This window comes from Scophthalmus maximus, chromosome 8, assembly GCF_022379125.1.
Source record: "Scophthalmus maximus strain ysfricsl-2021 chromosome 8, ASM2237912v1, whole genome shotgun sequence".
In the NCBI taxonomy this organism is placed as follows: Eukaryota; Metazoa; Chordata; class Actinopteri; order Pleuronectiformes; family Scophthalmidae; genus Scophthalmus; species Scophthalmus maximus.
Window position 1 is genome coordinate 9,621,149 of NC_061522.1, and position 27,468 is coordinate 9,648,616.

Sequence of the window (27,468 nt, forward strand, 5' to 3'; positions counted from 1 at the left end):
GAACAGTATTGTTTTTACATTTTAATGTCTTTTATTGTTTTATGTAAAGCACTTTGAATTGCCTTGTTGTGGAAATGTGCCATACAAATAAACTTGCCCTGCCCTCAGTTTTAATATGCAAGAATATAATGTGTTAATTTGTGAGCTATCAAGGTGCTGGACAGCTTTTTCTGCCTGTTTCATATTTTTGTGGCAAATTACGCTGGCTGTGATGCTTTGTCTTTAATGGTGTTGCATCGATCTTCTAATCTATCTGTGTGCAAGAATGTAAACAAGCATATCTCCAAAATGTTGTACTATTCCTTTAGGGGTAACAAGTCCCCCCCCCCCGGTCCAAAAAAATAAATAAATAAAAACAAATAAACACTGGAGACCACTGCTTTAGCCTAGAGAGGGATCCAAGTGTTGATCTGATCTTTCCACCTGCACGGTCACTTAAGGCAGCCGGCTAAGCTTCTGGGTGTACAACAGCAAATCTTCTTTCCTCTCAGCAGTGTAGTGTGCTTGTGTTGCCTCAGTGCGTGTGTGTGTGTGTGTGTGTGTGTGTGTGTGAAGAAGGTTTACTGCCGTGCTTTGGGAGCGAAGCCAAAGATGTACACAAGCTGCGGGAAATCCAACAGTCAGTCAGTCTGGTGGGTAATCACAGTGCTCCAGTGGCATCTGATCTCCGCCGGTTCACCTCAGGATGGTTGTCTGATCTGCAGCATGAAAAGACAGAGAGCGGGGGGGGGGGGGGGGGGGGGGGGGGGGGGGGGGGGGAGTGAGACAAGAGGGAAAGCAGAAGTGAGAGAAGCAGAAACAGTGTGAGAGTGCTAAGAAAAGGGGGGAAAAGGGGATGGAGATCATTCCCACAACAGATACTACTATCTCACAGGGTTTAAAGGGCCCCCTTTCTGTACAACCCCACCAACCCCCACCCCTCCCCTCCCCTCCTCCCTCCTCCCCCCTCTTGCCCTCGCTAATAATGCCAAAACTTGGCAGCCAACTCAGCACATGAGCAACAGTTTCCCATCAGAGAGAGAGGCAGCCATCCTAGTGCCTTGGCACCGGCGACATCTGAAGAATGACGGCCACTGTAAGAGGAGAGCAGACATGAATGGAGTCTGTTAGGGGAAGAAAACAAGACAAAAAAACAACCAACCAACACATATCAATGCCTTCTGATTGTCTGCGAGGGATTCTGGTGGGAGCACATCTCTGAGCCGACGTGTGTTGAAAGTGTGAAAAGTGAGAACATTAGATCTGATGATGAACGTCTCAGAAATGAATGTCTAGAAAATATAGGTGCATAATCAAGAAAGATTAATTGTATTTTTCTAGTCGGCCTTTTTTTGTTTTTTCTTCACCCAGGACTAAGAGAAAGTGACATTAATCGGAACATTATGCTGTAAAATCTGACATTTGCTGTCGGAGGACTTTCCACAGTCGTCTGTGCCCCCTGCCAAGGGATGAGGGCTTCACCTTGTTACACTTGGCACGACCCTCCATGCGCTCACCAGCAATGCCATCAGATTATGCAAATCCATGGAGATGTCCCATTCATCCCTACCTCCATTTAGAGCCGAGATATTGGAGCCAAAAATGAATAGAGTGATAAAAGAGGCAGTGTTTTGAAGGAGGGAGAGCAGGGAAGGGTCAAAGACATCTCCGATATAAATGAAAACCTAATGAACACTGTACAAAATATCCCACTGTGGACCGTCATTTCAGTCACGCCCTCACTTTTCTTGCTTTCTTTTGTCTTTTTTTCCGCCGTTTTGTCAAGTTCGTCTCGTGCGCAGCGCCGCCTCAGACGATCTGAGGAATACGGAGGCAGAGCAGCATGGGAACGGCCCAACAAGCGTGCAACAACACCCTATGGAGGAGAGCAAAAAAAACAACAAACAAAAAGAAACCGAAATTGGACCCAACTCTTTGTTATTCATGAGAAAAAGAGAGCAAGCTTGTTAACTTGCACAATTAAGGCGTCATTTGCCAAGAGAAAGTGCAGCTCTTTGTTTTTGGCGGGACAAAAGGGTTGAGAACGTGTGTTCTTAGATCGGCGCCGCGAGTTCCACGAGGGTGGGTCTGGTGCTCTGGCGTGCCACAACAAGGGGCACTTTTGTCAAGAGCACAGACAGTGTGACATCGGAAAGTGCTCGAGATAAATCAGGTAATTTTGCATGGTGGTAAGACAAAGGGCGCCATACATTCCGGTTCCTGCGTGTGTTTACACAAGGGGCGTATGAGTAAAAGAGGAGGCAAATATAACACCACCGTGTGAGTAATTTCACAAGACGTCTCCAATGGAGAGGCATAATCTACGTTTCAAGGCCTTTTTGTTCAAGACTAATGGCATTAGGTTTGACAACATCAATAAATTATGCATATTTGAAAGAATATATTAAATTAGAGAACCACCTCATAAAGATATTTGCATAATTCTTCACTCTTTTAGAACAATTAAGGGCAGACATGCCATTTCTGCTTGTGCAGGAATGTCGGGTTTCTGATGGTTTATATCTTTACTAAACTTTGATCTCATTTAGATTTTTTCAATTCAGTTTAATTTCCAACTTTGAGAAGGTGAAATGAAAAAAATAATAATCTAGTTCTAAATTGCACAACTCAGGGTGGCGTCTCTCGAAGTCACGTGACTCATAGATCACAACAGATACTAAGAGTAACATTACATTGATCGTCTAAAAATGAAGAGAATATCATTCAAATGAGAAATAAAAAATATCCGTTAACACAAAACATACTATATCACTTCTACTCACAGCCGAGTTGTTTACAACCTGATTTATTAAAACATGGTATATTATAATGTTTTCTGAATGTTTGTTAATAAAACTAAACAATTCAGAAGCCCTTTAATATCTGCAGTAGATACGAACTAATAAATGATCTATTGTTTGTTGTTATGTGAGAACAAATAGGATCCAGTGGACTCCACAAACATAATCTAACCTATCCCCGTTTGCAAATGACATTTTCCTCTTGACGGCTGAGCAATTCAGTCAGTTTGTTTCCCTGTAACCAGCTCTGACTTTTTTATCTTCCTGCTCCAGGGTTACTCATTTCTTTCTTCGCTGTTATAGAGCAGAAGCTCTCCAACAGGACTGGAATGTCCATCTCGCTATTCAACGAAGTCTGGGTCACTCTTGTGCTCGTGAGCCTGCACTCATGTGTGAGAACGCTTTAGGTTGTGATCAAGGATGGTTTATTCCTGCCAGAAATCTCTCTCAAACATAACGCTTCAGTGGCGAATGGAGAATATGAAAACTGACATGGTGAATTGGGAGAATGCAACATGAAGCCTTTTTTCGGAACCTGAAAGACTGTGTGTGTGTGTGTGTGTGTGTGTGTGTGTGTGTGTGTGTGTGAGAGATGTGGTCAGACGGTCACAGCTGAGGCACCTGACAAACTTGACGCCCCGGTCGACTTTGCAGGGCCAAAAAGAAAGGGTAAATAAGACCCAGAGGTCCTAATGTGCTCCCTGTGCGCTTGGCTGGACTCATGAGGGGCGAGCATGGTATGTTCGGGCCTTTTGTCCGGCGAGATGACGGCCGCTGCTCTCTGTTTAGCCGTGTCCGGGGGCCAGCGTAGGGCCACTGAGGTGGGGCCCCCGGGGCTCCACGGGTCACCCTCTGAGGTCGCGATCTGAGTAACCAATCCAGAGAAATAAGTAAAGCAGAAATGAGATTGGCAGCCAGGGAGGGTGGAAGACTTCATCTTAAGCGACCGCGTGTGGTCAGACGGAAAGAGATCCTGCCAATAAACGTTCTCTCCTGAATGTTGATAGTGTGACTGAACGCTTTTTAAAAAAATTTTAACTGAAAGAGCTTTTTGGGGGAGAAGCAGCTTTAGTACAAAAGGGGATGACGCTGAACCGAAGAAGGAAATTCACCCACTAAGAGGAGAGGCACGGAGAGAATAGAAAGCCATGTTCAATAACTCCAAAAATACCTAAACAATATCAAAAATTCAAAGAATGTTTCCAACACTTTTACAACGTCAGATTCGGTCATATTGGTTGTGGTCATCGGGGCGGGGGCAAAGTGGTCATACCCTCACTGACCTCACCGTGACCTTCACAGCAGGACACCCATGTCCGACAGCAAGAACATGCAGCGACACAACACAGACTGTGGAAACGACGGCCACATCAGGAAATCTGTCAGAAATGAAAAAAATGTCATTCAACCTAGTGAGACAGACTGAGCCGCATTGATAGTGTCATGGTTTTATTAAAGAGTTTTAAATGTAGCTCCTTCAACTACAACAGCACAAGAACGTATTTGACCAAATCGCTAGAAGTTTGCACGTTTCAACGTGTTTGTTCAAGGCTCTAATTGTCAGTTTCTTGACGATAGAGTCAGAGAGGGAGAGAGACGGGACATTTGGCCACCAGGGTGCACTCATGATTCTACACTTTGATAGTGTTGAAAATAGACTTCATTCATCCTGAGACACACACACACACGCACTCAGACACACACACACTGCTGTTTGTTTAAACCCTGTTCGCAGTAAGTGTCTAGGTGCTGTTTACCAAGTTAAACAAGTTGCCTTTAACCTTAAGCCGTCTTTAGATTCCCGTAAGTAGAAATGAAACATTACGAATATCTGCACCTGTTAGACTGAAAGAAAGAACATAAAATAACTTCATGTACTGCAGTGTTTGTTTTGTCAAAGTGGATTTTTAAATTCAGTAGTTTTTAATTTTACTAGGCAAACAACTCGGATGCAAGAGGGGTTTTTGTTGTTTTTGTTATCAACACCCGAAGTTAAATTATGTTGTTTTTCAACACTGATTCAAATACAATTGTAATGTTGCTGTTTCCCAGCTAAAACACGGAATAAAACTAAATTTAGCAAAAGCTGATGTTAAAGTTCATAATGACACGACAGGAATGTGACAACAGCTCAACATCCCATAAACCACTGGGAAAACCAAGATCAATTTATCAATCAATTCTCATAAATTGAACTTGATTATTTTACACATAGCCTGGCACATAGAGTTAGTCATAATTACTGTACATGTCGTTCTCAGTGATCTAGAGGTGTCTGTAATTATACAATGATAACGAAGGTAAATTGATTAACTAATTTATTTCTTCATATATGAGCGGGAAGGTTCATTCTTGACCATTCGAACAAAACAAAACAAAAACTTTTCCCCCAGCATCACACAGCCTTGGCAAGTGGAATTTTAGAAAATGAAACTGTGTTTGTTGGTGAAGACCATGAGATGCAGTTGAAAGTTCTAAATAAATTAAAAACAATATTTTGAATGTGGTATATTTGTTAAACATTCTTTGTTATTGTTTCTATGAGTTGATCTGACTTTATGGCAAAATATCGGTCCAGATGCCCCCGCTTAACTCCTGCAACACACGCACGCACGCACGCACACGAAGGAGTGTTTTCTTTTCTATGCACAACAGTAAAGCCCATTAGGAAAACAAACAAGGGCTTGAGAGTGTGCATCGCTCAGACTTGGCAGCTTTCCCTGCCAACATGCCAACACTGGGGGTGACTCTCCGGCTCCCCGAGGCTGGGATCCATTCAGAGCAATGACTAAACTGGTTCTCTCAACAGCCATGATTCAATTTGACCTTGTTCGGTATCAGACATTACATAGTGAGTCTTCAATCCCACATCATATTCTCCATTCAGAATAAATATACACAGCCCTTTGACATTATTTTGGACAATACACCACGTCTGAGTACAGAGATTTCTCTCTGCTTCCAATGGATTCCTCATTTATTTGGAAAATATTTCAAACGATATAGGAGATAATGATACACACTTGCTCTTATTAGAGTAGACAAGAAGTCAATAAACTCAACTTTAAAAATAAGAAGAAATGCATATGATGAATAGTGGTTTGGGACGGGAATTAAAATGCTTCTATTAAATTTTTGTTTTCTTCCGTGTTTGAACCTAAAGTCATCACAAATTGACGCACTCAAATCATGAGAATGCAAAAGCGTCTAAGTAAAGTAGTGTTGACGGAGAAATGCATGAAGATATCCCAAACTTTCTCAGGTCAATGCCTATCTGTTGAGAAAAAGAAAAAAAGAAGAAAAATAAAGGTTTTCGATTTTATTTTTCGGCCGAGTATTCTCTGCTCAAATCCAGCGGCAGATATAGAAACACGGGGGGATTAAAAACTGCCCCAGAACAAGCCAGTGTTTGTGGGGAGAAGACACCCACAGATAACGTTCTGAATGGCCGCTTACGCTTCTCCTTTTCTCTCCCCATCATACGAGAGGAGAGGAGAGAAAAAAAGGACTAACAAGATGCACATTTTACATGTGAAAACTGTTATTGTTCCCCTCCTAATCTGGCCCACCATCTGAGAGGAGGGCTGCGCTAAAGAGCAAGGGGCTTTAATGGGAGGACGAGAGCCAACTCAGGGATAGGGGAGGAGAGAGAGGGCGGGGGGCAGGGGGTTGGTCTTTGGCTTTAAGGAGGGGATCAGTTGGGAAGTGTAGAATGGATGTTTCTTTTTCTCTATGGGGGGAACTTTGTATTTGACTGTTGTTTGTATCTGTCTTTCAGTGGCCTGATCCCCGTGGGCCTGGACAGAGAGATGCTTCTATATGTGTTTGCATGTGCGGAGTAGTGTGTGTGTGTGTGTGTGTGTGTGTGTGTGTGTGTGTGTGTGTGTGTGTGTGTGTGTGAGAGAGAGAGAGAGGCAGAGAGAGAGAGAGCGAGAGAGAGAAACTGATGGTGGGATCTACCCCTCTTCTTTCCTACAGCTGCAGCTCAGCGGATTAGCCGTCATCCACAAGGCAACATTACACAAGTAGCCTTTGAACAAAAGTCATGGATACTATTAATGATATGGTAATCCGTAATGGAGCTACCTCCCAGTAGTGATTATACTGACATGGGAAGAATGTCCAAGAGTCCTGGACGCAACTACCCAAACAACACTGTGGCTATTGTTGGCAGGCCTGCACCTACATCCACTGGCATCAGCCGACTAACAATCCCTTCCTGCCACACACACACGCGAAAGCACACACACGCGAAAACACACACATAAACTGCCCCCTGCTTTTTTGACACCCTTCCCTCCACCCCGATCACCCTATGAATAAAAATGAAAACCCAAAAATGGATGGAGAGAAAGAGAGGGAGGGAAGGGGTGGGAGAGGAGGGGAGGAAAAACAAAGTGTCTTGGCCAGGATCAGCCGGGGATTTCTCCCGATGTGGTTCCCACACACTGACTCGATCTCTCTCTCTCTCTCTCTCGCTACCCGGTCCATCCTTTCTCCTCGCAGCCAGCGAAGACCACACAAACACTAAATGATTTCACGATTTAATCTTGGATGCTGGTGGAGAGGATGAGAGTTGAGTCAGTGCTCCTCCTTTTTTTAGTCCTGGGGTGGTACGAGACACGGCAGTGGGTGTGGTGGCGGTGGGGGGGCCTGTTTGCCTGGGTAAATGTTCTCTGCTGGACAGGCTGGGTCACAGCAGGGGGCTTTAACCCTTCAAAACTTATCTCTTTTAAACACAATTACCAATTTCTCCTGCCACTAATCCAATCAGATGTTGCTGAGGTGAACACACACAGGGCGTAACTACTGGGCATAATGTCGAACGTGTGTGCAATATAATAACAAAAGTAAACCAATGATGTGGTGCATCGAATTAACAGATACCTGGATTCGATAAGATTCATTTCTGTATACATGTAATATCTACCCATACAGAATGCAGTATATGTATATGTAGAAACTCATACAATGAATATCTAAAAATCCATGGCTCTGATTGTTTATCCCGCAAATCGTTTTGCGTTCTCGGAGAGCGTCTTTAACAGCCTCTCCCCCCAAAAACATACCTGTCATTCACACATCACATGCAACACATTAGATTATTAATTTATGACTTTTCCCAACTAAATGAGAACTGATTATAAATGTGATTTTTAAATGATGATGGGATTTTTACATTTGACACAAATATGACAAAGTCTGGGGTCTGAGAGACCTCGGCTGTCATCATCTCATCTGTCCATTCATCTTTTATTTGCTGTCTTTGCCTGAATGTCCCTAGTAACGTAAAGGGGAGGGGCAGAACATGTATTGAAGGAAGTAAAGGTAAACTCTGACCTAAAGCAACCAATTGTTAATTCAGTCAATTGTAAGTACGGGAATGTTTGGTTAGTATTACAAGAGTATTAATAATAGTTAAAAGTTAAATCCACGCCTACATAGTAGATGAAGTGCAAAATGTTGAGTAACTGAGAAATGGACTCTACAGAGGGTTGGAAAATGAACAGCCATTGTCCAGCAGTTTAATATTACACATCAAATAAAGTTGATCCACCGTCATACATCCCTCAACGCATAGCATATTTTTGTTACACCCTCTGTTATGGTAATTCAAAAATAAATAAATAAGAATATTCAAGCCCTTCTGTTCCATTTTCAAGCCTCGGATTTCCCAAACTTAAAGCTGCTCCAGAGATGCCAGAAGACGTGTAACTGTTTCCAGAGGCTAAGTGGCACTGACATACATGCATGTGTTCAAAACTAATCAAACTTCAACTTCAATATGATGTCCACTGTTCGATACTCTCACACATACTGAGGAAAGAGGACTTGTAAGATCAGTCAAATTCAAATTTTGGAAAAGTGTCTCTGACGAAGACATTTAGACGCAGACGCAGAGCCGAGGTCGTGGCAATCTGAGTGCCGTCCACTGAGATTAATCATGCAGATATTGTGCCAACTACCTACCACCCACACAAACACACACACACACACACACAAGTTGGACGACAGACAGACAGACAGAAAGATACTACTATGTTTCCAATAAATCATCATTTGAATTTGACCCATTCCGAAGACAAAGCATTTTGGAGCGGTCGGTTTCAAGAGGGCCCAGTTAAACTATGCAAATTTACAAACAACACTTAGAATGCCACTTCTTAACCATTAGGTTGCCTCTGGATCCGTCCTCTTTGTAACAGCTCTGTCCTTGCTTGACTGATATGTCAAAGTTGAGGACGCGGCGGAAAGGCGAGAATGAAAATGCCACACAGGCACTGACACAGGGATCAATCCGATTGGAATGATTTAGCATTTCTACGTTTTGAATAAAAATGAGAGCGCTAGACGGTGGAGCAGTTTGATTAGTGGGATCCCTAAGTCCCCCGAAGCCTCCGTGGCCTTTTCTCTCTTCCTTCACTCCCAGAAGAAAAGTCCTCTTTCTCTCTTTTCAGAGGTCCCTCGGTACCCCAGCTTTTTCCTCACTGTTGGTATTACAAAATCCCCATTGAAAACAACCCTTGTCACCTGTCAACTAAGCCAGGCTGGTTTTGCTAGGTCTTTATCCTCAGCACATACACTCACACATACACAGAGGCTGACTCCCAGCCCCCACCCCACCCCATTTATGCACATATCCCCCTACATTCATACAGATACATAGACACAACTGCAAATCCCAACCGCACACACACACACGCCCACCCACTCACCCATGCTCACCCATGCTCACACACTAAAACCACATGTCTGAGAGCTGTTACTATAGCAGTTTAAAATTCATTACCCTGTTCACTTTAACAAACGTCCACACTGGGACAGGCTGCTTTCAGCTGCGCTTTTGCTTGGCCGTGGCGAGGCCCGAGACTTCACGTGCACAGAGAAGGAGCGCCGTTGCATCGTGGGCCAAATCTGCTGACCTCACGGGAGAAATGAACGAGAAAAGTTTGAAGCGTAAAAATTAAAGAGGAAAAAGCAAAGTCGGGACTTGAGGTGCAAACGACGAACTGAACTTCCTGTTGACCCAACAATCCTAACAATACATTAAATACTTTGTGTTTTCATAAGGCTTAGAGTGCCTGGTTCATTAATAGCTTTTTGACTATTTCCATTTATCTTCTTTTATCCTCCATGTTATGGTACATTTATTGCTGTTATTTGATCTAACGTTATCAACAGCAGCAACTTCACCTTCATCCTATTTAGATCTTAAATATATAAACAATGAATAGATGCTTTTAAAACTCTTGAAAATAAAGTTGCCAGCAGATGTTCAAGCTCTTAATGTATCAGTCGCCAACTGTAACTCACCATATGAAGCATAACTCATGCATAAACAGAAAATGAAAGCTTGATACCACAATATTAGATATTCATGATATATTATGTCTTCATACATTCTCAACACACAGACATTACAATATATTGATGTGCTTTAAACACTTCATAAATGCTTCATAACAAACTGTAGGGATCCATCATCAATCTATTAGATTGCAGCTCAAGTATTCATGAATAGTTTGTACAAAAGTTAAGGGTGCTTTAATATATGCATATAACTACATTGTATTTGGTTATAATTCATTAATCAGGCGATTATATGCAGTTTATATTAAAGGCATAAATCAATGGTTCAACATTAAGGGTTATGACCAGAAGTCATTCATTTCTTGTAGTTAAAAAAAACCACAGATCGTACTTGTGATTATTCAGTAGCTTTTTAAAAGTGTATGAATAGATGTCTGCTGTCAATGTTATTTTTTGATTAAATTAAAGTATCGCTGTAATTCTAAACTGCCCTTACAAATGGGCAGTCGTGAAAACTTGTTGTCACTGAGTGAAAGCTTGCGCAGAGCAGCTGTACAAACCTGAGCTTAAGTGACGGGTGTCGGATGGAGGTGGTGGTGGTGGAGGGGCTGTTTAACTGATGGCCGAAAGGCTCAGAGCAGAGGGTGGTCATCCGGCCCGGTCACTTAGCCAAGGCCCAGCGTGCCCCGAGCAGCCGTCGCTCATTAACCCGCTGACAGGAGCTCCGGACACCGACGAGCGTCGCCTCACACAGGAAGGGTCACGGGGTCAATCAGCCCTCTCTCTGGCCATCGAATCGAAATGGACGCACAAGCAGCGACTTATCCCCCAATCAAAGGGTCAGTGAAACACACACACACACACACACACACACACACACACACACACACACACACACACACACACACACACACACACACACACACACACACACACACACACACACACACACACACACACACACACACACACACACACACACACACACACACACACACACACACACACACACACAAATTGATTTATCAAAGGTGTTAAGACTTTTAAAAAGAAACAACTTTTAGGGTTAGGCTCTTTCAATCTTTCAATAAAGAGCAGAAAAGCATGAAGACGTTTACGTCTGGCTGAACTTTTGTGATGTTCAGTGGGTGTTTTTCAATTGAAATGAAACATAATGGAGAAGGGTGAAGAATGGATCAAAACACAAATGTATAAGCCAACTGAAGTTTTTTATCCACGATAAAATGTATGATAAAAATAAAAACTAAATGAAACTTATTTTAATATTAATTACATTTAGTTTCTGGCAAAACATTTTCGGTAATTGATGTTTGTTTTCAGTAAGTCAGTTGTTTGCATCTTCTGAAATGTGAAGATGTGCTTTTTTTCTTTGTGTAAGTAAACTGAATGTCTTTGCGTCATATATTTCATAACTTTCTACAGGCAAAAATATGAATCAATTAATTTAAAAAAAAAAAGGTCAATAGATTAATTGATACTATATGTCCCTCATATACTTGTAGAAGCCATGCAGGTGCTGGTGTTTCTGCACTTCATGCCTATTGTAAATCAATCCAAAAGTGATGACGTACGTGACTGATATTCTCAGAGTAATATGTTTGTGATTAAGAAAAGAAAAAGCTGTGGCAAGACGTCTTCGTTTTCTAGTCCCACTGTTTATAACTGGGTGAAGTCATCCCTCTTTACTGTTCAAAGGTTTTCTCTCTGAATACAAGATGGACATAAAAGATGTTCTCTCCACGAGGAGAATGGTGCAGAACCTCTCGACAACATTATGCACTATCGCACAATAGTGCCACTGGTCAAACTCTTGACAAACCGAGTGAATGAGTGTTCTTCATTACAAACTCTAATTTCGGACGAGATTATTTCACGGCTAAAAACGACGACACACAATTTGGGCCTGAGGGCCGTGACGAGGGGCTCAGGATCCGTCTTAAATGGTCTTGAGGTTTGAAGAGGCTGTTATCTCTCCGAGAAGACGGAACAATGGCTGAATGAAGTTCACACACTCGTGTGTGACGAACCATCAGCTCGATGGTGCTACAGGTATATTACTCCTCTGGATTGATTAGGTTTTTTGTTTTTTTTCAGCGAACGGAAGTCCAAGTGGAATTCTTTTATCATGAGTGAGAGATGAGTGCTGCTTTTCAAAAAATGTCTACACTTTGGTGTCAAGAAATCCGCCCATTGGAATTGTAGTGGCTTTATATTGTGTCGTGGCAAAAATCCCCTGCTGCATTTACATATGTGCATCTGGTGGGGGACATAATGTATTCATGGAACTGAATGATATTTTGATGTCCTTTCTCTTTGAAACCTTAACTTTATCCATATAACGTACATTGCATGGATTGACACAATCAGTATCAATGATTTTTATCTATATTTACAAAACAAGGTGTGTGAACAGGGACTTCTGAATACAAGTTAAAGAAAGATGGCAAAGCAAAGATGTTTTATGGAACAGTGATACTTCTTTAGGTTCAGGTTTAAGATTAATCTAACCTCAGTGGACTTTTTTATTTATTCAACTAACAGGGGAGCCTAAAAGCCGAACAAAAACACAAATTTAAGTGAGTGAACATGCACACAAAAGGTCTTCTCCTCTATTTGGACTGGTCCGAATTATTCTCCTCTTACAGCCTCTCTAAACCCTGGAAATGAACTGGGAGCAAAGTTTACTTTGTCTAATTCATCCAATTTAGGGAACTTAATCTGCGAAGCTCCTGGCTGCTCTGCCGTCTCCAAGTCCCGGCGTCAGAGCTGAACTGTGAACAGTACGACCATGGACCATAAACCCGTGGACACTCCCCAAATCTTAACCATAAAAGCAGCAAATGTCTAAGCCTATGTAATTGTGTACAATACGTATGATTTTCCGTTTTAGGTCTTAAGTCAAGTTGTAACACTGTGTTGACTGGTAAATTAAGTCAAGGACGAGTGATTTATGATGGGAAACAAGCATTTTTTTGGGATGTACTGAAATGTATATTTACATTATATGAGATGATTTTGAGACCAATATTCTGCCAAGTCTCTGCTTAGATTCTTGTGGATGATAACTACACATGGACGACTGTCACTCAGACATTATCACAGACAAACAGCAAAACACAATAAGCTTTAAGACTTTCTAATCTCAACGTTCATCCTCTCTCTCCCAGTTCTCCTCACATATTTCCCTCTTTGCCATTTTTAGATGTCACCCCACCCCTGTTTCCCATGAACCTCTTTTTTCCCCCTCTGTCTCTCTCCCTTGGCCCCAGTGTCTCTCACCCTCCACCCCCCACTCCCACCATGTCCATCCCTCCGTCCCCCACTGACTGTGTGTCTCCAGGTCTTCCTGATTGGTCATGGGGATTTCTCCTCCTTCTCCACAGCAGTGTGTGTGCGTGTGTGTGTGTTCATGTGTGTGTGCGTTTGTCCACCTTGGCAGCTCTGCAATGGGCACTGCCCTGACTGCGGGTGAGAAATGTCAGCTGCATGATGCTGTCTCTCTCTCTCTTTTTTTTAGACCCACACAGGCACACATGTGCCTCTGACTCACATTGTCCTCAGCCAGCGTTAATGAAAACAGGCCAACAGCCAATAATGACACCAAAGAGAAGAGAGGAGAAACACTAAAATAATCTCCTTTCCCCTGAGCTCAGTCTCTCCGTCAGCTCAGGACGACTCAGTGTGCATCCTGGCCTCTTGGATTTGATGCGAGAGGATTGTGACTTTAAGCAGGACACTCGTGGGATCGAGCAAAGTGAGGGAAATAAACAGCCAACATGATCTTCTCTTAGGAAGGAGCTGAGCCTTTTCTTGATGTGTATAATTGTGTAAAACCTGTGGGATAATACTGCTCGTACTATGATTTATATCCGAAACCCATGACTTAGTATAATTCTACATTTTCCTTATAGTCAGCAAATCTCATGAAGACCAAAAGCAGCAACTGATTAATCCAATTGTAGTAAAAAAAAATATATATTTTCAATGAGCCATGGTGTTAAGAAAAAACAAATGTATAGCAATCTACATGCAGAAAAAAATAGTTCTCATCATATTTCTATATATATATACTATAGACATATGATGCAATCAATACAAACTAAATCTAAAGTTAATCTCAGTGTTTCAACTCCGTTATCATTTCTTTCATTTGATTTAAGTAAAACATAATATCCCAACCAGTCAGAAGCCACCAGTCAGGAGTCAGAAGCCACCAGTGGCTCCATGCTGGTGAGTTTTGACCCTAATATCTGTGGTTTTAACCCTGTCTGACATTCATAATCTCTATTATCTTCGAGTCTCTGCTGCTGCGCTGAGATAGACAGTAGGGGATCAGAGGACAAACAAGACGGTTTTCACAGTTGCTTCTTAACATACGAAATCAGTGACTGTATTGGCGTTAGGAGCTGTGCGTAACGGCTTTGTGTATGCTTGTGTGCGTGTTTATGTGTGTGGTGGTAGTGGGGGGGGGGGGGGGGGGTCTAACTGTCTGACACCTGCAGCTCTTCATACTCAAAATGCAAATCCGAGCCCACACCCCCTCCATGACCCCTCCCTCAACCTCCAAGATCCAAGGTTACTGAGCAACGACTTTCGTAAATCTAGATCAAATTTAAATAACAGTAGAAAAAGAGCTTCAACGGCACCAAACACGGAATTAAACTATTTCTGGAAATAATCGGGAAAGCTTATTTTCTGATCCCGATAATTTGTTGACCAACAGACTCTGTAAATGTAATACTTATACATGAGCAACTGTTAAAATAAAATAAACAGAATAAATAAATAATAACTTCTCCTTTGAAATAATAGTAAATTTGCAGAAACAACACGTCCTCATTCTAGATGGGCTTAACAACAAAATGCTGAGTCAGTTGACATATGACAATCATAATTACTGTAACTTTGCGATCAGACCAGAGAATTTGAGAAGTTCAACGTCACATTGACGAAACAGGATTGATCATATTATTAGAAAAAAAAGAATTGCCTGTTTTGAACCACGAGTTAACACAATGGTTTTAAAGACGGCTCAGAATGAAGACGCTCTGTGAATTAGAGGACGCTCACTTGGCAAACAATTGGGTAATTATTATTGGGTAAATGTATTACTTTACATTAAAAGTTTTACTTACTTGTCAAAAAGCAGGTGCAAGCCCATGCGCCAGCTAACACCTGCTTTACTGAAGGCAACAACATGAACAAGATGCTGAATCCCCCCAACCAGTTGTAGCCCTGCAGCTGAGCCTGACCTCTGACCTGGCTGGTGGCGAGGAATACTTAGGAGTGTTTCCCTGTAGGGAACAAGTAAAGTGATGCATCAGGCTATTTTCTATTGTGTGTGGAGTAAACCAGGGGGGATGAAAAAGCACCTGTTTCACAGAGTACCACATTTTGCTCTTCCGGGAGGTTAGTGATGATCTTGAATGCAACCCAGCTCTCTAGTGCCACCCACTGAGCGGTGCAGACAGCACAACACAGCTGTGAGGAGATTTCAAGATAGCAAAACTAGAACTACAGCAAATACTCGACTCAATTACCCCCAATTCAGTCCACATAGGATTAAGATGGATTATCTCAAAGTTGTTTGTTTTATAATTCCCTCAGTATAATATGTAAAGGGAGTGAAATGAATCTCTAAAAAACTCAAATTAAGCAGCATCAGTTGAATAAACATCAGAGGACCACTCTGTAATTTAGATTTGGTGCCTTCAAATACTAGTTTGTGTATGGCAGCAAACATAATATTAGTTAGTAGTATTATAACTAATACTATTAGTGTGGATATCTATCCAATAAATAGTTTGATAGAATCCTGTAAAGAACTCTGTATATTTGAACACGAATCCTCGCAGTCAAAGAGTGTCACCTAGCGGTCATGAGGTGGTGGTTCAAGTGCAGAGGAGACGACCGAGAGGATGAAATCTCGAAACCATGACAACATAACTTTGATAGCATTTCCATAATAGTTTCATTCATTCGGTCTTTTAAATATTGTTTAACTGGTTTTTTTCTTTTTAATGTATATATGTTGCATTTAAGCTGCAACACGCTAAGGATTGACAGGTTTGGGTCATGGCGATGCGCATCATTTTCGCTCTCGGGTGGCATGCGTACTTGGAAAGACAAAAATACTCTTTTCCGTTTTCCCTCTCTCTGGTCTCCTGCTGGTTCGACGCAGGTTTTTTCTACAGGTGCAGAAAGTGACTGTGCAGAAAAATAGTTTTTTTTACGAAGAGGAAAAGGGCCAGCCTAAAATAAAATAGATGAGAATAAAATCAAGTAAGAAATAATCATATGAATGAAATCACACCGCGTGAGTCTGTGTATTTGTGGGTCATATTACACTTTTAACGTGACATTTTAAAATGGTCCTTACTACGACAGCAAAGATGTAAAAGCCTCGTCTGGTTCTCTTTTTCAGATTCACTTCCATTATTCCTTATTTGATTGTAAGGATTTTGCAAACCCAATTGTCCCAAAGTGTTTATTTGGAATGTGGAGGACGAGGCTGTTCACCAGCAGGATATACTGTAATAATACTATATAATGTATAACTTCCAGGAAGATTAGGTTAAAAATAAATATTTTCTTTTACACTAATCACTTGTCCTTTAAACGTCCCCGGCTTGGAACACGGCAAGGAGCGTAAACATGGCGCACGTCTTCACCTTCAACCTCGGATATTTATCCAACCTCGTTTATCTGTTCGACAAGACGCAAATCAGTCACTCAAAATTCTCGCGATAAATGGCGCCGGTATAATAGGACCGATGGAGGAGCCTCGTCCACTTGGAGCGGCGTTGGGTTTCCTAGAGGACCTTGGTGAGGTTTGGAACAGTCAAGGGTCTCAAATTTGCACAAGACACATCCAACCATGTCGGACGCGGTGGTCAGTTTCATGAAGGACTTTTTGGCCGGTGGCATCGCCGCAGCCATCTCCAAAACAGCCGTTGCTCCTATTGAGAGAGTCAAGTTGTTGCTGCAGGTAATATTAATTGAACCAACTGTTGCGCACAGCATGGCCTGGCGTTGATTTTTTTTTGCGCGTAAAGTGTGCGTAAATGTTGGCGAACCGGCGAACAACAAAATGCAAAACTGGGAATTTGTTTGAATGGAAGGAAAGTCTAATTTTGCTGCCTTTTAGGTTAATTTGGTCCGGTGCGTAATGTCAATGTTAACGTGAGAGGTCTGCGTCAGTGTGGAGATGGTTTTACGCACTGGACTTTGCAACGTTGCTGCTATGATGGGGATGAGTCCACAATATGTTTCAATAAAATACCTATAATAAAGTTTTGTGATGCTATATCCGTGCGTTTATTAAGTTAATTGTCACCCCGCTTCATCAGATAACTGCAGTAATATTCCGTGAAAGTGAATTGCTAAATTTATCTCGGAGAATGTAATCTAATACACAGCCGATTCTCAAGTGACAGGAGAGCATGTGGGCTGCTGCTAACTACAGTGCATGATGCCTGAGCGGAGACTATGTAACACCAACTTATTCACCAACTTTACTCATGTAAATAAAACTACAATTAATTATCAAAAGTGAAATACAAAACAATATATTGTGTTGTTAATATGAAATAAAGGCGTGACAGTTTATTTGCATCTAGTTTTACTTGAGAACTCGTCACACTATGGGCTATATACGCCCCTTTTGATTTCTAAATACACTTAATTACCTAATTGTCTCTGCTTGCAGGTCCAGCATGCCAGCAGACAGATCACCGTGGAGATGCAGTACAAAGGCATCATGGACTGCGTGGTCAGGATCCCGAAGGAGCAGGGCTTCATTTCCTTCTGGAGAGGCAACCTGGCCAACGTGATCCGCTACTTCCCCACCCAAGCCCTGAACTTCGCCTTCAAAGACAAGTACAAGAAGGTCTTCCTCGGTGGAGTGGATCAAAAGACACAGTTCTGGCGCTACTTCGCCGGCAACCTGGCATCCGGCGGTGCCGCCGGCGCGACCTCGCTCTGCTTCGTCTACCCGCTCGACTTCGCCAGAACACGACTCGCCGCCGACATTGGTAAGGGCACAGCCGAGAGGGAGTTCACCGGCCTTGGTAACTGCATCAGCAAGATCTACAAAACCGATGGGCTCAAGGGTCTCTACCTCGGGTTCAACGTGTCCGTTCAGGGCATCATCATCTACAGAGCGGCCTACTTCGGATGCTTCGACACAGCTAAAGGTGCGCACACCAGTTCGACCCGACCTTGCACATCTGTGTATTTGTATTTTTCTCGTGACATGCGACTGACTTGATTCCTCTTCCTTCCTCATGCAGGCATGTTGCCAGATCCCAAGAACACGCACATCGTCATCACCTGGATGATTGCACAGACTGTCACTGCTGCGGCCGGTATCATTTCGTACCCCTTCGACACCGTCAGACGTCGTATGATGATGCAGTCCGGGCGCAAAGGAGGTGAGCGTCAGCCATGTCCTTGAAGTGATGAATTTGTATTAGTTTGGCGCAATTGGCACATTTTTTACGCACGACTCCACTGGAATCCCGCCCCACGTGTCTTATGTCTCTATTTCAACAGCTGACATCATGTACAAGGGCACAATGGACTGCTGGAAGAAGATCCTCAAGGACGAGGGATCAAAGGCCTTCTTCAAGGGAGCCTGGTCCAACGTAATCAGAGGCATGGGCGGTGCCTTTGTGCTGGTGCTGTACGACGAGATCAAGAAATACACAGTCTAAAACGTTTCTAATCTCCCAGTCCCAAAGGAAACCCTCTGCTGTGTTTTAAGTCTTAATTCATGTGATAGAGTGAGGAACAGCTTGTGGTGAATTACAATGTGGGCATGTGCTCCCCTGCAGCCGCCCGGAGAAGAAAGGTATACCTGACCTGGGTTAACGTGCCTCATCAGACATCTGTATATATCCCAGCTACCACGCGCCAAAGGGCACAAATAAACTCCTGTGTGACACAAAGTCAAGCCGGGTGGTTCAGTTGGAGACGTGACAACAAAAGGAGAACGTCACTACGCGCCACACGCTGGTCACGTTAGAGTCAGTTTGTGAAGCAGTTGCTGAGGCCATTTGTTGTTATGTTTTGACCACTCTGACCCATGTATCCCACCTCATACATTATTTTATTAACAATAAAGATTTATTAGTCTAATAGTCCAGTCCCTTTTTCTGACGCATCTTTCTGTTGTCACGGCAACCTGCCAACTGTAGTTGGACAGGTATTTTTCACAGCAGACAGTACCAGGACCATGACACTGAAGCAGCTAAATAGAATTAATCCATAATTTCATTCATGAAAATATCCACAATCTTTAAACTAAAAGACGACTTCTGCTCCCCGATTTTCACCTGTAGTAGATTGTTGGCAAAAAAAAATTTGTCCATACATGATATTTTACCTGTTTTGCTCCGACACCTGCGCCGTTGAAAATGGGAGCACTTCAGGTTTTCCTAAAGATCCTCCTCTAAATAATTGTGTCCACAGAAATGCAAAGATTATTTTTCGGCCAGTTGGTCACAAGCATCTTTTAGTAGAAACGAATTAAGATATATTTCCCTGTCCACCATTCCCCTGGATATAAATAGCACACTGCTAACTATTGGAAGTAGCAGCTTTATTTTAGAAGAAACAATATAGACAGAACAGCAGATATTATCTTTCAAATAATGTTTTCATTTTGAATAAATGTTTAGCAGCTGTTAACGTGAAGTATTGAGAAGACACCATTGATCTATTCAAGAGTATAACAGTGACTTTGAGCCCAGAGCATCCTTTTCTATATTTCAGCAGCAAGGAGCAGATAAAAAAAAGTCCATCTTCATTACAATGGACAAACATGACAACACTGAATCACTGAATAGTTGACACATTTAATTAAAGGTATGCTGGGTGGGGAAAAAAAAAGTCCTTTGAACATTGTACCTTTCATTCCTGATCTGCTCTGATGAATGGATACCGATAGATACAACTACAGGTAACCAGCAACGTGCTTCTTAGCAGCTGCACCCAGTTGTTTTGACCTGGGTCCAGGTGAACTGCTGGACTCTGTGGTGGTGGTGGACGCTGCTCTGGAGCTGTGGTGGGTGGAACTGACGGACCTGGAGCCTGCTGGTGTGGACAACAGAGATTCGTTTTCCGATTACACAGTCACTCATCATCACATGTTCAAAATATGAGGAATGAGGCTGCCAGGGGTGTAGTGGTAAGCGATTGGAAGCCAGTTGGCATCTTCTCCCTGTGTATGCGTGGGTTCTCGTCGGGTACTCCTGCTTCCTCCAGCAGTCCAAAGACTCTAAATTGATGTGTGTGAATGTGAGATGTGTGTTGGCGAACTGTCCAGGGTGAAACCCGCCTCTTACCCAATGTCAGCTGGGATTGGCTCCAGCCCCCCCATGGCGCTTAATGGATAAAGCCATATAGATAATAGATGGATGATGAATGATGAAAAAAATAAAAAAATTCAGTGGGTTTGTCTAACTGATAATCCACATCAATCAATTCCTGTTCCCCATGGTTTAGTCTCATATTGTCTCATACGTCCGGCTGAAAAACTTGTATGAGCAGGTATTTGATTATCATGTATACCATATATGCATTATAAAAAAGAAAGAAAAAATGACTTACTTGAGTCCGTCCATCTGACTTTCTTTGAGGTCGACTGACTGACAGGGTATATAGGAGCTCCAAAATGTGTTGCTCGGCGGTGGTAGTCCGCCAGTTGCTCTGAGCGCCTCATCCCATTTGAAGGTTTGACAGACTCCAGTCTCTTCAGGAAAGCCTGTAAGGAACACGCACACATCTCACATGTTTCTAATTCACAATTTCTCAACGCCCCCCCCCCCCCTCAAGAAAAAACATTCAATTTGTAAATTTGGAGTTTAACAACCAAAACAAATGTCCAGAAATTGTGACTTTTGACAAACTGTTGAAGCCATTATGTCGTCCACAAACTTAAAGGACTCTTGTCAGTTTGAGGCCGAAACATTTGCACAGTTTTGTGACTGTGTGTTATGCCTGACATCTGCCGTAAAGCCTAAATATGCAGTGAGGCTCACAAGCAGGAGTATTATACGAATGATGGAAGTTTTCTAGCAAAGTACTGTTTATGTTTTTACTGACCCACAATACAGAACACATAATAAAATAAAAAAAGTGTTTGAATCATTTATAAAACAAAGAAGCAGTTGAGAGAAATGAAGCACAAAATTGCCCCATGTAAAAATTATTATTATTTTTTTTTAATTAAATATATCTGGTGTTTCACAGCACACACAACAAAACAGCATGAAGCAAAACAGTGTAGGCAAGTGGCTGAATGTCATACATGCAGTCACACTCCCACCTGCATGCTGTGCAGAAATCCACCAGTAAGCAAACAGTAATGCCAACCGAAACAATCTCAACATTCCAGACACTGAACTACTGGAGTTCACACAATTTCTCCAGAGATCATAAAAAAGGCACCCATGATTCCTACATCAACTGCAGACAGACTGGTCACCTAGTGCTGTTTCCAGTGTGAATAATCTAAAACATCTCCCCTCCACAGTGGAAAATCAAGTATAACATTTAACTGACCAATATTGAAAGTACTGATGGTAAAACAATTTCTACTTGTGCCTGACACACGAGGTGTCTCACATGGGGAGTGGGGTGGATGCACTGATCACACAGCAGATTCAGTTACTCCCCTCCAAGAATAGAGAAGGCAAGGAGCAGAAAGATGGAATCAAGAGGGAGAACAGTTTGTCCTGAAAATGACTGAAACGTATTCCCTCGTAGTAATAATAGTAATAATAATGACAGCAATAATGATTAATGAATGACAGTTGTCTGATCAGTAACAATTGTCTGATCAGTAACAGTTTTTCTCACTGTCGGCTGCAAGTGGTTCATCGTTAACTTCAAGAATCATATTTAAACACTGCTGCTCGTCTGAACCTGTGTTTTTTTTTTTTATAACTATTTGGTCAAGCAGAGTGAATATATGAGGCGAGAGGCTACAGCTGAACTGGCTTTTTAATGTCACTCTGTGGCAACGCTGCTCGCCTGCCACCTGCTGCCATCTGTCCAAGTCCATCCGTGTCTGCTTTCAGGGGCTGACGCTCTCGGACTGACACTAACTCAACCCAAACCACCAGTAGCTGTCTGACTAGTATTCTCAAACATACAGTTTATAACATTCAAAATAAAAGTTTATATAAGGGCACAAAATCATTTAGTGTTTGCACACAGACTAGAGCTACAAAAATCTGTATTTATTATATGAAAAGTATGACAGTAATCACTTAAGGTGCCTAAACTACAGATTCTCTAGGTTAATTTAAACCAATTACGAGGACATTTCATTAAAACTGCACCAGTTGGTGATACATTGTCAGGCAGACAGGAAAATTACTGATGCAGTAACATCGTGACCAAATTTCCCCCTTGGATCAATCAAGTATTTCTGATTTTGATAGTGTAGTGGATCAAGTCAACTAAATGCATCTTTGACTAATTTATGAAAATGAGTGACAAGATGATTCTTCTGTAGATGGCTGCAGTTAGACCTGCACAGTTAATTGATTTTGAATCGACTACTTAATTAATCAACAACTATTTTGATAATCGATTAATCGGTTCAAGTAGTTTTTATGAAAAAAAAAAAAGTCAAAATTCTCTGATTTCAGCTCCTTCAATGTGACTGTGTTATGGTTTCTTTGCTCCTCTATGACTGTAAACTAAATATCTTTGGTGTATGGACAAATCAAAAACATCATCTTGGGGTTTTGGGAAAAGTGATCCACATTTTTCACCATTTTATGGACCAAATAACTAATCGATTTATCGAGAAAGTAATAGAGAGCGTAGAGACAATCACAAGTCATTACTAACTGCTGCAGATGTGAAGGGAAAACTTTAAAACTGGGCAAACATGAAACATTAAAAACCCTCTGCAATTTACAAGGTGCAAAGTCTTCCTTTGTGTTTACAGGAGACTTTCATGAATAAGAACGATGGAATTTACTTTTCTTCTTGTTGCGAATGAGGACCAGCCCAATTTTTTTCATACAGCAGACAGGGATGAGTTCACAATAGGTTGTATTAGAGAGAGACAAAGGTTCAAAGGGCCATTCTGAAAATTTGACCTGGACTTAACTTTGATGGTGCAGATGATCCCAGGTAACCTAATTCTAAAAAATAGGTAATAAATAAAAAATAATGCCTAGCAGTTCCTACTAAACCACAAATCGAATCAAACAGTGATTTTTTTTCCAACAAATGTTGCCATGAATGTTAATACGGTCATGGTGATGTGAAGTATCATCCAAGCAGCAGAACTCACCAGATTCTCCCTCTCGATGCGTTTCTGTTCCCGCTGCCTGTTGACTGCGCTGTGAGTGAGGCGAATGGCAGACGAGTTTCCGGTTTCCTTGTTGTTTTTCTTTTTCACTGCACTTTCCGGTATGGACTCTGCAGAAAGGCGTGACAGCGACCGAAGCAGCCGCTGGTTCTCGAGGTCTATCCGTCGGACCTCGTTGTTGCTGAATGAGAAGTTCTTCCGGTTCTTCCGTCCGGGAAAGTTGACAACCTGTTTGAATCCAAACTGACTCTCTGAACCGAGAGAAGCTGATCGGTGATAAGGACACAAAAATAAAAAACACTTCAATTAAAGTCAACTTGAGGATTTTTTCATCAGTAGTCAGCTTTGTCAACATTAAAGGGGCAGTAGGCGATTTTGGAGAGAGCTTGTCTCTGGTTTTACTGCTCAGGCTGTGCTGAGAGACGGATGCGCAAACCACTAGGTCAAAACCGTGGAACCCGCCAGGATGTCTCTTAAGGTGTCTATGAGTGATGTTTACAAAATGCACCTGCAGTGTTGTGGGGTGCGGTTAGCACCATTTCTCTGTTTTCGATTTACAGAGCCAGAGCTGAGCCGAAAACCCGCGCACACAAAACTGACAGCTAAAGGAGGTTGAGGAAATATTTGCAGATTTTTATACAAAACGCGTATTGCTTTAGAATCGCTTACTGCCACTTTAAGTTAAAGAACTGAAGGTATACCTTGCTGTCAATTATTTTGCCCTTCTCTAAGACTTGTATATTCCATGTTGTGTTGAGTTATGTCCCATTGCACTTTTTCGTAAATGTAATAGTTTGAAAACCGTATGTTGAATTGTACTATCATATTATATTTTATACATTTATTAATTTACTTTTATTTCTTAACATTTGTCCAGGGACATTTGTCAAGACTGATACATTTTCTTTTATGTTTATTGTTGTACATTATCCCTGTTAAATATACCTGTAAGCAAAATGCATAAAGAAATATAAACAAAGGATTCTCAAAAAAAATGACACGGCTTAGTTTTCTTAACTCACACTCATCCACTTCCTGATCTGAGTTCTCATCTGGATGTATATAGCTGAGGCCACTGGAGGGCACACTCTCCTGCTCCTGCTGCTCCTGCTGCTGCTGCTGCTCTTTAAAGCTTCCCTCATCAGCCTGTGTGTGGTTCAGGTCCAATGACTGCAGAGGGCTGATGTCAGGAGAGGAGAGGGGGCTCACATCTGTCACTGTATCGTCTGACTCCTCTGTCCGGCTGGTAGGCGAATCCCTCGATCCCGCTGAGCCCAGTCTGGCCCGTCTCTCTGTGGGGAATAAAGAGGACTTTGTGGGTTTGGGAAGGGTGGGGGACACCAAACCGCCACTGCTGGAACATTTATCCGAGTCTGCCTCTGTTGAAGTGGGGGAAGGACTTCGGGTGCGCCAATTTCTTGTCAGTTTTTTAGGAGATTGTTTATTTCTCATTTTCGTGTGTTTGGCAGTGGACGGCAATGCTTCTTCTTCAGTCTCATTAGGACTCAGGCTGTACTCATCTTCCTCATGTACGTCCCTGGTCTCCACCAACAAAGCCATGAATGTCTTATCCGGCCTTTTAGAGCGCAAATGATAATCTTCCTCACTATCACTGCTGCTACTGATGCCTTTATCTGACGTAGAGGAGATAGAAGTTCTGTTGGATGCCCTTCTCCTCTCTTCTTGCTTTGAATGATAGCATCTCTCTTTCCTCTCCTCCCTGCTTCTGTTGTTCACTTGCTCCAGGTGTTTTTTTGTCCCATCCATCCTCGGGGACAAATCCTCTTTTTTTTTTTCAGTCCGTTTCCCTCGAAGCCTCTCGTCTGCTGGTGGGCTGTCCATCTTTTCCCCTCTACCTCGGCTGACGTTAACATCATCACCATCACTATCGAAAAACGAATGATCCACTTCACCCTCTAGTTCACTGGAGTTGAACATGGCAGTCTGCTCTAGTCCACTGAACCTGTCGGGTGGTGTAAAGATGAGAAAATTCAAAGGTTAAACAACAATAGTTTCCCATGCTTTGGCCCATTTGCTAAAAAAATACACATACTTCTTATAACAGCTAACCATGCTGCTCTGTTTAAGAGATTGAAAGCATTTCTTTTTCTACCACTCCACTGTATTCATTGGAGGTTTCATCACTTCCATACAACATTAAAATCAGATAGCAAACTCATTAAACTTACTTTAGTTTTGTAGCTTATCAACAATACAAAAGTCCACTTTTATTCAATGGTTTGAGACAAACAATCTTTTTATTTACTTTACAGGCAGAAGAACCAAGCATTTACCGATTCCAGCTCAATAAATATGAAGATTTGCTCATTTCATTTCATCTGTTTTAACATAGTTGTAAATTGAATATCTCTAGGTCTGGGACCATAGATTAAACAAAATGAAGACATGGAGACGTCACCTTGAGCTCTAGGAAACTGAGCAATACTATCATTGATTTGTAATTGAGGAGCTAAAAATCGCCAAAACTGGTATCAGTCATTCGAGGTGCATCTAATTAGAATTATGAACAAAATAACAAACAGATAAATCCATACTAGTCATATACTATGCCATGCAAATATATAGATAAAGTATAACAAACGTATTTAGCAATAGATTCTGAGACAGACCAGGCATGACAGTGATAAAGTAAGGTCAATAAAGACACAGCTGTTAATTCTTTAAAAAAAAACACCATGGAGAAAAACAACAGGCTTTTAAACCTACCACCGAGGTCGATAGCAACCTAGCTTAACTAGCTCACTGCACTGCGTTAGCTAACTTCAAAGGTATGACAGCGACTTCCTACCTGACGTCGGAGGACAGACGGTGTTTCACGTTACAGTTGCACTCGCCTCTTTACAGTCGCTGTGTTCCGCTGAGAAGACGAACCGACAAACAAACGAACCGCGAACCTGCATCAAAACCATCCTCGTTGACGGCTACTGCAGCCGGTGTGGACGCGGGGCGTGTGACATGGCGCCTAGTTACAACCGCGACGTCACTTCCTGGCAACGGTTGTTGTGCGGCAGCGCTATGCCGTAAAAGTGCAGACGGGATTTAAGAAATGTAATTTCAAGTAGGATCACTTATTATAAAACATCCATGGTTACGTGTTAGTTATTTAATTATATCGTTTCATAATAATTTACCAAATCTCACGAGGATAAAACAAAAAATGCGATTGAAAGAGAATAGTATATATATATATATATACTATATATATTCATTCCATGTTTCCCGTCATTTTCAAAATCAAGCTGGAGCGAGCTGGAGCTGCAAAGTTTTTTGGGTTTTTTTGTCAAATTACTATTTCCAAGGCAAAAAATAAAATGCCAAGGTTGATTGTAACCTATTTCAGATTTAAATCTCAAAAAGAAAAACATTTATATGTTGTATCCATATTTTTTAATATTGAGCCTAAATAAAATGTTCACTTTAGCACTATTTGGAGATATATGTCTTCAAAAGATGGGGTTAACATTAAATTAATTTATGAATTGAAACAAATTTTTATTGGACAAATAATCCTTGATCTTTCATTGTAAACCATAAAAAAATGTTCTGAATGGTTTCTTGGTTGAAATTCACAATAAGTAAAAAAGAGCCAACATACATGACAATATCAGTGGATCCATTTGGTGAATCGGCTGAACAATTATGTGTATTTATTTTCATCCTGTGAATTTCTTTTTGTGTTTATGTATTTTGATATTACGAGAATTCTCAAATGACACGTATCAACATATTAACACAAACTGGGTTCTAAGAAGCTATTTAAAAGAGAAACAAAATGAAATCTGATTTGCCCCTGCAGTCAAAAGTACCAATATAAAACTATTTAAATATATAAAGGGACAGAAGCAGTAGAGGAACAGAGGGGAGGTCATTTATTTTTTCCATGGGGATCTATTATGCCAAAGTAACTGCTCCCCCTAGTGCATCTCCATTAACAAGAAAGGGGATTATCTGGAGGCGCGTCCCCTGAAATCTCAATTTGTCATGGTTTTCTTTTAATAACAT

The 27,468-nt window shown here is 41.7% G+C and overlaps 2 protein-coding genes across 13 annotated transcripts; one reads left to right on the forward strand and one right to left on the reverse strand.

The window, feature by feature from the left end:
• Window positions 1-26,456, reverse strand: cfap97 (cilia and flagella associated protein 97). Of its 12 annotated transcripts, none has more exons than XR_007031337.1 (10): window positions 26,255-26,454; window positions 24,468-25,408; window positions 23,428-23,711; window positions 20,724-20,877; window positions 20,022-20,207; window positions 15,248-15,406; window positions 10,652-10,911; window positions 9,571-9,695; window positions 4,064-4,159; window positions 1,751-1,855 (listed from the first exon to the last, which is right to left on the reverse strand). XR_007031337.1 is itself a non-coding variant. In XM_047333951.1 (6 exons), exons 2-6 carry the CDS (start codon window positions 25,381-25,383, stop codon window positions 20,068-20,070), a joined length of 1,179 nt encoding a protein of 392 aa, XP_047189907.1. In that variant the 5' UTR covers window positions 25,384-25,408; window positions 26,255-26,455; the 3' UTR covers window positions 19,697-20,067. The 12 variants fall into 12 exon arrangements, 3 of the variants coding, with proteins under 3 accessions (XP_047189907.1, XP_047189906.1, XP_035492083.2); XR_007031338.1 differs by having other exon boundaries at window positions 9,571-9,698; XR_007031340.1 differs by lacking the exons at window positions 1,751-1,855; window positions 9,571-9,695 and adding an exon at window positions 1-698.
• Window positions 16,888-19,252, forward strand: slc25a4 (solute carrier family 25 member 4). The gene is made up of 4 exons (XM_035636192.2): window positions 16,888-17,100; window positions 17,821-18,307; window positions 18,404-18,544; window positions 18,666-19,252. Exons 1-4 carry the CDS (start codon window positions 16,990-16,992, stop codon window positions 18,824-18,826), a joined length of 900 nt encoding a protein of 299 aa, XP_035492085.1. The 5' UTR covers window positions 16,888-16,989; the 3' UTR covers window positions 18,827-19,252.
• Window positions 26,457-27,468: the final 1,012 nt, after the last annotated feature.